Below are 12,813 nucleotides of genomic sequence, written 5' to 3'. Positions count from 1 at the left end.
TTTGTCTGCGAGATGGGCTCGCTGGTCACCAACCAAAGAGAAGGGTAAAAGGAATAACATGGAAGATGTACGTGAGGTGACCCCATAGGTTCTCTGACCTGAGCCCGCAGTTCACAGAGGTAATGGTAACTGAGCTGGCACGGGGGCCCAGCACTGGCACTGGGGGCCAACAGGTGGGAGGAGCTGCACGTCCGCATTCGCACTCCCTCTCATCCACCTGGGATCCCAGGGGTCCCACTGACCTGCGGAAATCCTCCAGCTTTCCTGTTGCCTTTGGCCACTGTGTTCCACAGAATGGAGTTGGCCAAGGTAAGTAGGCTGTAAAGTCGGAGAAGCAAACATTCTCCAGCGTCCTTGTGAAAGGCAGTTCCAGACTGTTTACACCCAGAGGATAAATGAGGAACTGGTGCGACCTGTTTGAACAGTCCTTCCCAGCACCCCTGTAATTATAAACCTGCTGGTTTTTAGGCAGAGCCCACTGTCTCTGCTCTGATTCCTGATTACGCAGTTTCTGCCAGGGGATGTCTGCAACTCCAGCCCCAGACTCGTCTTAGCTGACTGAAACCAAGGCTTGTGTGACGCTGGATTCTCAGGGCCTGGGGCAGAGGAAAGCCGGAGGAATGATGAGATCCAGACTCACAGGCAGCTGGGAGGACGGCGGGCAGCAAGGGGCCTCTGGGCCCAGGTGAAGGGCACTGAGGGTAGAAAAGGGTAGAGCGACTCAGATTCCCGGGAGGACGGCAGGACTGGTCGGGCTCCTGGTGAGCCCAAGGCAGGCCTTTTGGTGATTGGGTGGAGGGAGGCGGGAGACTGGTTTCTGCAGGACTCTGGAAAGGAGGAGGACTCCGCTCTCTCCACCTGATAGGTCCAGCCTGCAGGAACCACCCCCCGCCCCCCCAGGTGCCTGGGAGTTGGGATCCTGCTACCTCTGTGCCGGCCCCCTGTGCCACCCGGAGGACAGCGCAGTTCCTTTTTCCTGCTTTCCTGCTCTCCTCCCCACTGCTGTGCCCCAGAGTCAGCAGGCTACTCATACCTCCCCTCCAGGGGCTTCACCTTCCTGAACCCCACCGTTCCCTGAGCACAGCGCCCTTTCGGATGAAGGCCTGACCCTCAAGATTCTTCACCATCTCACTGACCCCACCTCGCACACCACTTGCTGTACCCAGCGCCCAGCTAAGTCTCTAGTCACCCGCCTGCATTCTGTGGTCCACGTTCTGTTCCTGATGGACTTCTCCCAGAGCCAAGTCTCCATGCTGTCACACCTTCTTCATTTTGCCAACATTGTCTCTGCCGGGAATCATTTCCCTCACCTCACCTTTAATCTGTCCCCTTGTCCTTGAAAATTCAGTCTGGTTGTTGGCTCTAGTATACCTGCCCTACCCCTGACCCTTCCTTCGGCCAGGTGGGTTCCTGAGGGGAGAGTAGGGGTACCCCCACCTTGCACCCAGGCACTTGCATGTTGAACATCTGTCTTTAGCATCTTGGTATCTGAGGGGGTGAGTCTGAATTTAAAGGAAGTTAGGAACATAGATGGCTTCAGACCTAGTTTTTAAAATGGGCATTTTATGAACAAATCAATTGATAATAAGGATTGGAAGAAAGCTTGTTTATTTTCAATTCCTACCTAAAGTTATCTGTCATTTGGCCATCTCAAAACAAGCTAGTATTTTGAGAAGCAAGAGAGAAGCTTTGTAATTACAAAACTGATAGAGCAGAAATAGCTAACCATGTATGTCCTGACTTTAATGTATTATCAGTTTATCATATATTTGAAATTAATTTTTCTTGGATTTTAAAAAACAGTCATTATACTTCAGTTTTAAAAAAGAGAATACACTCTACCAAAGAAGACACATGGATGGCAAATAGGAACAAGAAAAGATGCCCAGTGTCATTAGACACTAAGAAAATGCAAATTGAAATCACAATGAGATGTTGCTATATACTAAATGGCTAAAATAATTTTTTTAAAAAACCTGATAATACCAAGTGCTAGTGAGAATGCAGAGCAATTAAAACTCTCATACACTGCTGATGGGAATGCAAAGTGGTATAGCCACTTTGTCTTATAAAGTTAGACATACACTTAACCATATAGCAATTCCACTTCTAGGTATTTACCCAAGAGAAATGAAGACATATGTCCACACAAAGACCTATAGGAAATGTTGATATCTTCTTTATTTATAATTGCCCCAAACCAAAAACAACCCAAATGTCCTTAAACAGGATGAAAGGGTAAACAAATTGTGGTGTGTCCATACGATAGAATACAACTTAGCAATAAAATGGAGTGAACTACTGATATAGGCGACAATGTGGATCAGTCTCGAAAGCGCTGTGGTAAGTGACGGAGCCCGTCACTGGGCATCATGAAAACGGGACAAAAATCGGATTAGTGGTTGCCAGGGGCTGTGTGGGGAGAAGATTGACTGCAAGAGGGTGCAAGGGAACTCTGTGGGGAGGTAGAAGTATTCTGTACCTTGATATGGTGATGGTTATACACAGTATACATTCATCTGAACTCATCTAAGTTTATACCTGTAAAGGGTGATTTTTATTTTATGTTGATTGTGTCTTATTTTAGAAACAAACAGTGGCTCTGCTCTTAGGATGACCGCCAGCGCCCTGCTCAGGGAGTGGGAAAGCCACATTGCTCTGCTGCTGTGTGGTTTATGGAGATGGAAGCAGTGAAACCTGATGAATGTCCCCGTGTGTGGACTGAAGTGATGGTCTGTCACAAGCCCATATATAGCCTTCCATTGAGCAAAGGACAGCAGGGCCGATGTTGCTGGAGCATCTCAGTGCCTGTTGTCATGAGCACTCCCCTTTCCCCTTGGGCCCGGCATTTAAACCTAAAACACATGCTTCCAGGAACAACCTTCGTATTCCTTGCTGCTTTTCAGATTTCAAGAGTTGTCATTTAAATATGAACATTATCTATTTGTCGTGAGGTGGATGGACCTAGAGTCCGTCATACAGAGTGAAGTAAGTCAGAAAGAGAAAAATAAATACCGTATGCTAACACATATATATATGGAATCTAAAAAAAAAAAATGGTTCTGAAGAACCTAGAGGCAGGGCAGGAATAAAGATGCAGACATAGAGAATGGACTTGAGGATACGGGGAGGGGGAAGGGTAAGCTGGGACGAAGTGAGAGAGTGGCACTGACATATGGATACTACCAAATGTAAAATAGATAGCTAGTAGGAAGCAGCCGCATAGCACAGGGAGATCAGCTTGGTGCTTTGTGACCACCTAGAGGGGTGGGATAGGGAGGGTGGAAGGGAGACGCAAGAGGGAGGGGATATGGGGATATATGTATATGTATAGCTGATTCACTTTGTTATAAAGCAGAAACTAACACACCATTGTAAAGCAATTATACTCCAATAAAGATGTTAAATAAATAAATAAAACAAATACATAAATAAGAACAGTATCTATGGTATGTGTTGATGGGCTGTACCAATGTGTACCTTGTTAAGAAATATCCTTTTCTTTTCCCTAAATCTTTTTACAAGGGTTTTGAAAATCAGAGAGGCGGGCAGGTTTCTGGAGAGCCAACATATTTTAATATTGATTGCCAGTTTGAATATTGTTGGTAACAGTGGGATGAAAACCAGATCTACATCGTGGTTTCCTGTCGGCTGTCAAGTCTGTATTGAGCTGTGATTATCTTAGCTCTTCTTGCCACCAGCTCAGCAATACTGAGTTGTGTTTTGTTGGTTATTTTTTTCATCCTGCTGTAAATTTCAAAATGACAGCAAGGCCCTATTTTAAGGGAAGTGAACATGTGATGTCACTTCTAATTGGTTGTGAAATGCTTGCTTTCTCCTTCCTAAAAAGGGGCCGCTGAAGGATGGAGTTGAAAACTCTGGTTCACCTTCTGTGTTTTGGTGAGCTGCTGACCTGCTCTCCTTGCTGGGGGTAGCAGCCAGGCCACGCCTGGGCGGGAGGGGTCTGTGGAGGAAACGACGACTGATCGTGGGGCCTGAGAGCTGTTTGTGCACTTCAGCAAGACTGCTGGAAATCATACCAGACCTCTGGAGAAGCCCACCCAGACTACCTGCCTTCCAGGGATCCTCGCTGTTCCCCAGCATTCTGGTTCCCATGGGAGTGGGGTCATCTCAGCCTGTCCAGAGCTCTGGCCTCAGGGACAGCACTTCCTGGAGGGACCACAGTCCCCTTTCCTCCCGATGCCCATCTCCATGTGTTCTGTCTCTTTGCAAGGTCTTCCTGCCACTCCAGTGTAGCCTCTTCTTCACCTGGCTAACTCAGCACAAGATGGGAGGGACTCGGGCAGTTTGAACTGTTCATAAGTCAGAGTTAAACAGGCTACGTGGCAGAGAGAGGACTGTGACCTTTTCTGTAGAAGTGGGAACTAGTCCTCCATGTTCTCCAGGAGCTTCCAGGCTGACTCTAAATGGAGATGAAATATGAGAGTGATTAGCCAGGCAGAGACATTTAGAAACAGAAAAACTGACAAAAAGGTGACTACAGTTTTTGAAGACAGTTGGGAGGAAAGGGTTGAAAATACAGTTGATCATTTTTCTGTCATATTTCCTCCAAGTGCTCCAGTATCAGCTACCTGGTATCCTTTCTAATCAGCAGGTCAATGAATGGAACATATGGAACACTTTGATTTTTCACTCCAAATTAGCCGCTAATATTTTCTCAATGACTCTTTTATTATTTATAATATAGATAAGCTCACTCTCCTCTCATATGTGAGATAAAGTAATCAAGCCTCACCTTGGCTCTCGTCAAAGCAGATCAGAGTGTGAGCTTTGCCATCGAGACCCTACCTGGAACCATTTGAAAACCTGCTTTCAGCTGCAGCCCAGCCTCTAGGACTGCGACTGTGGGATCTTAGAAAACAGTGTAACTTCCCTGAGCCTTGGTTTCCTCATCTTAAGATGGGGACAGTTATTCCTACTCATTAGGGCAGTGGCAATGTTGGGGGTGTAGAACAGCTACTGTGGTGCCTGGCATGTGCTCAGAAAGTGGGAAATAGTGTTTGTTGCTCTAATTGGGAAGGAATAGTAATCTAGCATGTGATGACATCTCAGCAGTCGGCACCTGAAAACCTGCTTATTCCAGTAATGCTCAAAAGGCCTTTAGCCAAGAGTCTATGATGTTAATTATAAAATCATTTTAATCTGAGTTACTAAAAAATTATTTTTCTGTTTTTGTTGTTTTTCATCTTTCTAGTTAGACATTACCCACTCTGGGAAGCTGCGTGAGATGCCCTCCGGGTGCCCTCAGCCCCTCGCTTCCCTCCATCAGAGCCCTTCCCACTCTGGCCTGTCTCCCTCCCTGACCCACGGGCCAGAGCATGGACGCCGGCCGCATGGACATTGAGAAGCTCCGAATCACTGTTTTGCGCGTTTCTGCTAGTGATAAAAACGGGGAGCTGGTCGTCTAGCAACGCAGGGTGCCTTTGAAACAGGAGGGGGGCATGAGCACCCGAGAGCCGGGCTGGCGTGGAAGCCGTTTGTGCAGCCGCGGCCCCAGGCCTCACAGCGTGGCTCTGTTTCCTAGGTCGGGAACTACAAGCGGACCGTGAAGCGGATCGAGGATGGCCACCGCCTGTGCAGCGACCTCATGAACTGCCTGCACGAGCGGGCGCGCATCGAGAAGGCGTACGCGCAGCAGCTCACCGAGTGGGCCCGGCGCTGGAGGCAGCTTGTGGACAAGGGTAGGGAGGCCACCGCTCGGGGCGTCTCAGCCCCAGGCGCCCAGGGCAAATCGTCGACCGTTTCTGAGCCAGTTTCCTCTCTTGGAAGATCGGGGCAGGAGTTTGTCTCACAGTTTCGGGGGGCTGTGATTCGTCACCCGGCAGCACAGGCTGCATGAGCTTTCCTCCCCTTTCCTGGGGACACAGGACTCCTGTCCTCGGACAGCAAGCATCCAAGACTCCTGTGGCAGTCCTTGTCGTCCAGAGGACGTGCTGCGCTTGCCGAGTTAACCAAGAACGGCTCCTTCGGGGCCCAGACTTGAGTAGCCTCCTATCCGGTCAAAGGCCTTGCTGCTCAGCACCGCGGTGTCTGACACTCCGGCTGTTTATTTGTAAGCCTGGCCAAGTAGCAAGTCAGATAAGCCTAGGTGGCGACATCGGGCAGGCTTTCTAATATTGAATTTTAACAGGAATAACTACAGGTGTCGTATGATGCAGGTTTTGCCTCCCCTCCCTCCCTAGCAAAAACTCAGAAGATTCTAGAGCTTAGTGACAATGCTGCTGTGGATACGGACTGTGCTCAGAACGCACTTCCCAGCAGTAGAGGGGGAGCTCGATTGATTACAGGACGTCCTGGGACAGAAGTGGGTTAGCGGGGCTTTCTCAGGGTATGTTTTGGGGCAGACTCTTCTACCGTGACTGACTGTCCTCAGGGGAGCCGACCAGGGGAAACCAGGCTAGGGCGAGGGGCCCCCAGGCGACTTCAGTTGGGTCTAGACCAGCTGCCCGTCTTTCACCTGTTGCTGAAACGGGTTTTCTATGGAGCTTAGCACAGTGCCATGGTACAGAGTGGGTGCCAGGGAGTGGGGCAGCCGCGCTTGGGTGAGGGGTGACTGGGGATGAGCCAGCCCCCTCAGGAAGCGGTAGCTGTTGTTATTTTATTTCCACCTGCCTGAATCCCCTCTCTCAGGATCCAGCTGTCAGCGCCGCCCGTTCTGTTTATTCAGAACCTGAGGTTCATAAAGCACTCTTGCCCGCTCACTTTGTGGATCCTGCCACAAGACCTAGGCAGGACAGGGAGCTGCTCGTTTTGTAGACATGAGGGGTTAGAGGTTCAGAGGGGCTAATGTTCTACGTTTATTCATGCATGCACGCGCACACTCACACACACACACGCACACACTCACCCACACACCACGCCTCTCTGTGTCATTACCCGGCTCCAACAGTCATTGACGCCCGGGAGCGCCTTGAGGGCAGGCGCTGGGTCTTCCCGTTTCCGTCCTCAGCTTCTGTCATAGCCCGTCTCTCCCTCCATCACCTCACGCCACACCCTCAACAAAATGACGGGCCAGATTAGGAGTTTTCTTCCTGAGAACAGTGAGTGGGGTGACCCAGGCAACCCCACACTGCTATCTAGAGAATTCTGTCTGGGCCAGAGTAGATTCCTGTCTCCTCCTCTCCTTCCCCAGGACAGGGCTTCCATTCTGCTGAGGAGACAGTCCTTCATTCGACAAGCAGTTCCCAGGGTCCTGCTCTGTATGGAATGAATGGGCCTTGGGAGAACTTGTGGTCCAGTGGAGGGGGAGCCAGGGGGCCAGCAGGAGCCCACGCGGGTGGGCTCAGAGTGGCCTGGCAGAGAGGTCAGCTCATTTCAGAAGGCCCTCCTTCTCTAGCCAACCTTAAGCAAGTCAAAACTTCCAAGATGAAGCAACTTGAGTTTTTCAAGAGCTCAGTGACTTTACAGAAAGGAAATGTGTGTAATCCCCCAGTTTCCCTAACAAAAGAACAGATCCAGCTTCAGTTCCTTATTCTTTTCTTCATCCCAGGAACTGAAAAAGGAACGGCACTGAGAGAAAAGTATCTGAAACAACCAAAAGGAAACCTCCCCGCCGGGCAGCCAGACTGCCGGCCTAAAACCCCATCCCAACAGCTGAGGGAGGTTAATAGAGGAAATCCCCTCCCCCAGGGCCTGTCTGGGCCCCGCAGTGCCTAGTAACCCACCAGCTTCTCTCCTGTGCCAGGGCCTCAGTACGGGACGGTGGAGAAGGCCTGGGTGGCCGTCATGTCCGAGGCAGAGAAGGTGAGCGAGCTGCACCTGGAGGTGAAGGCCTCGCTGATGAATGAGGACTTCGAGAAGATCAAGAACTGGCAGAAGGAGGCCTTTCACAAGCAAATGATGGGAGGCTTTAAGGAGACCAAAGAAGCCGAAGATGGCTTTCGGAAGGCACAGAAGCCCTGGGCCAAGAAGCTGAAAGAGGTGCATCCCTCCTGCAGGCCCCTGCCTGGCCCCTGCAGCCTGCTTCTGGCTGGCCAGGCCTCCCACCTGCAGCGCCCCCTCCTGCACTCCCAGGGGTTCCTGCCTCAGCTTTAGGCACAGAATGCTGCAGCTGGTAGACAAAGGCCCGCGCTCAGGCCCGGAGCCTGTGGTGCCTAACGTTTACCCATGTTCAAGACGCTGAGTGCTTTATGTGCCTCCTTTACATAATCCTTATCAACCCATTTCCCAGTCTTGGAAACAGGATGAAAACCACACACAGGGCGTAGAACTCAAAACCCAAACTCTCTCTCTCTCTCTCTCTTTTTTTTTTTTTCCCCAATAACTCCATGTCATGAACCTTCTGGTCTATCAAGAATATTAAATTGATGCAAACTATTACATTTAGAATGGATAAACACCAAGGTCCTACTGTATAGCAGAGGGAACTATATCCAATCTCCTGGGGTAAACCATAATGGAAAAGAATATTAAAAAAATAACGTATATCTGTGTAAAACTGAGTCACTTTGCTGTACAGCAGAGATTGGAATGACATTGTAAATCAACTATACTTCAAAAAAAAAAGTTAAAAGAAAAATTAAATCCACAGTTGCCAAAGGTTATCTGAGGTTAAACTATTGCAGAATAGTGCTTCTTAAATTTAAGCAACTTGCTAAAACCCAGATTCCCAGACCCCACCTCCAGATATAATGATTCAGTAGGTCCGAAGTGGGGCCTATGGGACTTCCCTTTTGGTCCAGTGGTTAGGACTCCGTGCTTACATTGACGAGGACCTGGGTTTGACCCCAGGTCGGGGAACTAAGATCACACATGCCACGTGGCACTGCCAAAAACAAAAACAAAAAGAAGCGGGGCCTATTAATGCTCAGTTCTAATAATCTCCCAAGTGATGCCACGCCCACTGGTCTAAGGACTACATTTTGAATAGCACAGTTTTAGAAGAGCTCTTGGTAGCACTCAGGAGCTAGTAATTAATATCCTAGATGGAAAACCCCAGCTCTTAACCACTAACAATGCCTCCCCCAACCCTGGGAAATTGACTATTACAGAGACTTAAAAGTCCATTTGGACTAGTAAAAAGGATAATTTTAAATTGTTCTTTCTCTTGTATGGGTTTTTCTCTCAAATTTGCAATGATACTGATACTCATTTTTGTAAAAGTAGCAAATGGAAACCATTGAGTCTCACCCAGCCTTGGCTTGCTGGAGGCTGTCATACCTACCCCCCAGCCTTCAGCACGTGAGGACCTACAGCCCGGTCCGCCCGGGCTCGGGGTGGACACGCCACTTCCTTCCAACCCCACTCCCGCCACTGGCTTTTCTCAGGAGCTGCACCGCCTTCCTCCTTCTCAGAATCACCCGGAACAGACCTCTGTCTTCAGGTTGTAACAACAGGCTTTCCTTCTGTGCTCTGTGCCTTGGCTTTTGCCACGTCTCCTTTCCCTTCCTTCTTGTCTCTGGTTCCATTTGTAATGACACTATCCCCCTCATGAGGCAGTGGTTACAAACTCATCTTTCTTCTCTAGAATGAAATCTGTGACTTTGGCTCAAGTAAGAAGTGTCTATTAAATTACATATATACACACACATACACACACATCCATATCTATATATACACGTGTGTGTGTGTGGAATGTGCCCATAACCCTGCCTCCCAACATTACTCTCCTCTTGCGTTAGGTTTCCAGCTGCCTGGCGGCTCTTGCCTCAGATCCACACCTCCGTCACATTCTTGCTCTATGTTGTGTGCGTGGTTTTCTCTAACCGTTCCATGGACCACTCTACCAGCCCAGACCCACCCACTGCACCTGCCTCTCCTCCCTGCTTTATTCTCCTCCTTGGCATTTGCCACCTTCTAATTTACTGTGTACTTGAACTGTTTCTTGGGGCTGCCTCTCCCAGCTAGACGGTAAGCTCCATGAGAGCCCAGGTTTTTGACTGGCACTGTACGCCTGCTGCCTACATGTTTCCTGACAGCAAAGCAGGCGCTCCGCCAACAGTGGGTGAATGAACTCCTCTGTTTTACTTGTTGTAATTATACTGAACATGCAGCTTTGTACCTGCTCTTTCCTCTCCTCTTGAGAGCGCAAGCACTTCCCACAGTCTGTGTAGCCTCTAGCGAGGATTTTGAACTTTAAACGTGGTGTTCAGGAACTCATTCTCCCTGTAGGTAGAAGCAGCAAAGAAAGCCTACCACGCAGCGTGCAAAGAGGAGAAGCTGGCAATATCACGAGAAACCAACAGCAAAGCGGATCCATCCCTCAACCCTGAACAGCTTAAGAAATTGCAAGACAAAGTAGAAAAAAGCAAGCAAGATGTTCTTAAGGTAAATCGTGCACTTCTCTTTACATATTGAGAGCACACGCCTCACCCGTTCATGTGTCTGACACGCAGTGTACCTTCGTCGCTGCTTGGTCCGATGCTTGGACAGACGGCTGCGTCAATGAAACACATTCCTGCCCTCAGGGTCACGCCTTACCTTACCACAGCCATTAGTGCCCGCCTCAGGACCAGGGCAGAACCGAGTTCTGGTTAGGCAGGGGCAACGGGTGACTCCTGTGCGCGGGGGCCAGGGCAGTGGGGCAGCGGGAGGGAAGAGCTTGTGCAGTGTGGATGTCAACAGCGGGGAACTGATGGGCGAACTGGTTCGGAGGGTTATGAGGACCAGACGGCCGGCGCCCTTGCAACGCAGGCAAAGTGAGGTGCTTGGGGCGTTGTGGCAGGGAGCCACTGGGAGAAGGTTCGAGAGCCTGGGAGGGGCGGGCCGACGTGAGCAAGGCTCTGGGCCTGTGCCCTTGGCTCCCAGCTTGGCCCCCAGCCCCACCCTCCTCCTTCGCTCTGTTCTAAGGGCTGGGCGGCCGGAGGCTGCCCGTGTCAAGGGCCTGCCCTGCTGCAGTGTTCATGGAAGAGAGTCCCAGCCTGGATCTGGAGAAAAAGGTGACGTTAGAGAGGAGGTGCGCTTCAGGAATAGGTCGTGACCCCGAAAGGGGAAGCAGGAGTCCCGAGCTGATGTGTTACGACCTGCCCACCTTTTCGGGCCTCAGATGAGCATCGCTGAGCCCCAGGGAATTAGATGGTGTCATCTCTGTTTTGTGACGTAGGAAACGGAGGAACCTCGGAGAGGTTCAGTCAGATGCCACCCAGTGATGTGAGCGTGGGAGAGCCCGTGCCCTCTCCAGTGCTCCTCACATAGCAAGGAGGGTGGGAGAGGGGAGTTCGTTGCTCAGAGCGAGTGTCAGAATCCTTCGGCGAGAATCCCTCCACGCCTGCGCCTGTCTCTAAGACTGGGCCTGAGCCAGGAATCTGGGGTTGTGGAGCAGCCTGGGGGCCTCCTCCGTGGGATCAGGTGAGGAAGCTGGGACCACCTGCTGAATGTGGGGGGCACCTGGACTCAAGGAACACAGGCTCGGGGGACTCTAGGGGCTGCCTTCATCAGGTACACAGGGAATCGGGTGCCCAGGAAAGTGCCTAGAGGAGAGATGAGGCATCTCCAGACCCAGGTGTGTGTGTGTGAAAGAGAGAGTGGTGCGTGCCTTTCATGTTTTACAACCACCCAGCACAGACTCCGCCAAGCTGATACGCTGGCACAACAAACCCAGGGCCTGAGGTCAGACGTAAGGCACGTGTCAGGATGACCAGGGCACTTTGTAGAGGGTTCCCTCCCTGCCCCTGTGGTCTGGCCAGTGACCTCGGGGCGCGATGGTCCTTGTAGGCGGAGAGCTGGCCCGGAGAGGATGGCAGCTCACTCCCGCTACCCTTTTCAGCAGTTTCTAAGAACCAGCAGTAACCGGCTGCACACGCCCTCTGTGTTGCGTGTGGGCCAGGCAGCGCCTGCATCTCGCAGCGCCATCGGGGGGGGGGGGCCTCTCACCTCCCGTGCTGAGCATCGCAATACACGCAGGTGGGGGGGCTGCCTCTCATTTCACCCCGTGAATATTTATTGGGAACTGTCTCTGTGCTAGCAGTTCCCCCTAATGGCGATGACCGATGACCGTGCTCTCTACCTGGCCTGTGCTGGGACGGGGCTGCTTGTGAGCACAGGCCGGGTGAAGCCCCCCCGCCACCAGGGGTCCAGGGAGGTTACCGAATGGTGAAGGAGCCCAAGAAGTGGTTGCTCTGTGTCACTCTGATGGCACCACTATAGTGTTTGAACCCACAGCTGCTTGTCTCTGGGCGTCTGAGCTCGAGCTGCTGCGAGGGGCCTCGCACGTATAGGCACGGGCAGTTGATGATGAATAACCAGAGCAGCTGTGGAGCGCTGCTCCCGCTGGGGATGCCCAAACTCTGGCAGGGATGACCTTCTTCTGGGGTCACAGAGGACCCAAGCCCAGCCAAGGCAGGAGGCTTAGAAGAGAACAACGAACCAAAGATAGCAGGCGAGGGGTGAGGGGCAGAGGTGGGGGCTCCGGGGGTGGGCAGGCCTGCTCTCTGGAGGTTGGGGAAGGCTTCAAGAAGAGGGTCTCTTTGGAGCATAAAGGGGAGTCTTCCAGGGCATGAGTCAGAGAAAGTCATCTGGGAGAGGAGCAGGGGAGGTGGCGAGTGGACTTGGATCCCAAATGGGGGCAGAGAAGCTGCTCTAGAGGTGACAGGGGCCGGGCCCTGAGGCCAGGGCTTGGTCTTAAAAGCACGGGGTCCCGCAAAAGCTCAAGGAGGGTTCATTCCTTCCTCAGAAGGCCCCACGCTGTCGTCAGGAACAGAAAAGCAAAGTTCCTAGGTGACCAGCCCACCCATCCGTGATCAACCCCCATTTTTCAGGGTCTTGATAGTGGAAAAGGCTTGTGATAAATGAGCGGCCCCAGCCCTGCCATCCCTAACTTTACCCTCGGAGGCTACCATCACTTTGATGGTCCCA

At 51.3% G+C, this 12,813-nt stretch overlaps 1 protein-coding gene across 8 annotated transcripts in view; it reads left to right on the top strand.

Moving 5' to 3' along the window:
* The window catches only part of PACSIN2 (protein kinase C and casein kinase substrate in neurons 2), a 136,690-nt gene that overhangs the window by 107,742 nt on the left and 16,135 nt on the right, over window positions 1–12,813 (top strand). For all 8 annotated transcript variants that reach the window (XM_036864614.1, XM_036864611.1, XM_036864613.1 and 5 more), the window contains 3 exons: window positions 5,546–5,702; window positions 7,706–7,941; window positions 10,132–10,287. In XM_036864614.1, coding sequence (XP_036720509.1) covers window positions 5,546–5,702; window positions 7,706–7,941; window positions 10,132–10,287 — 549 coding nt within the window. The remainder of the gene's footprint in view (window positions 1–5,545; window positions 5,703–7,705; window positions 7,942–10,131; window positions 10,288–12,813) is intronic.

The sequence above is a fragment of the Balaenoptera musculus genome, chromosome 10 (genome assembly GCF_009873245.2).
Source record: "Balaenoptera musculus isolate JJ_BM4_2016_0621 chromosome 10, mBalMus1.pri.v3, whole genome shotgun sequence".
Classification (NCBI taxonomy): Eukaryota; Metazoa; Chordata; class Mammalia; order Artiodactyla; family Balaenopteridae; genus Balaenoptera; species Balaenoptera musculus.
The sequence above is the reverse complement of the archived record's forward strand: the minus strand, read 5'-3'. Positions and strand labels throughout refer to the sequence as shown.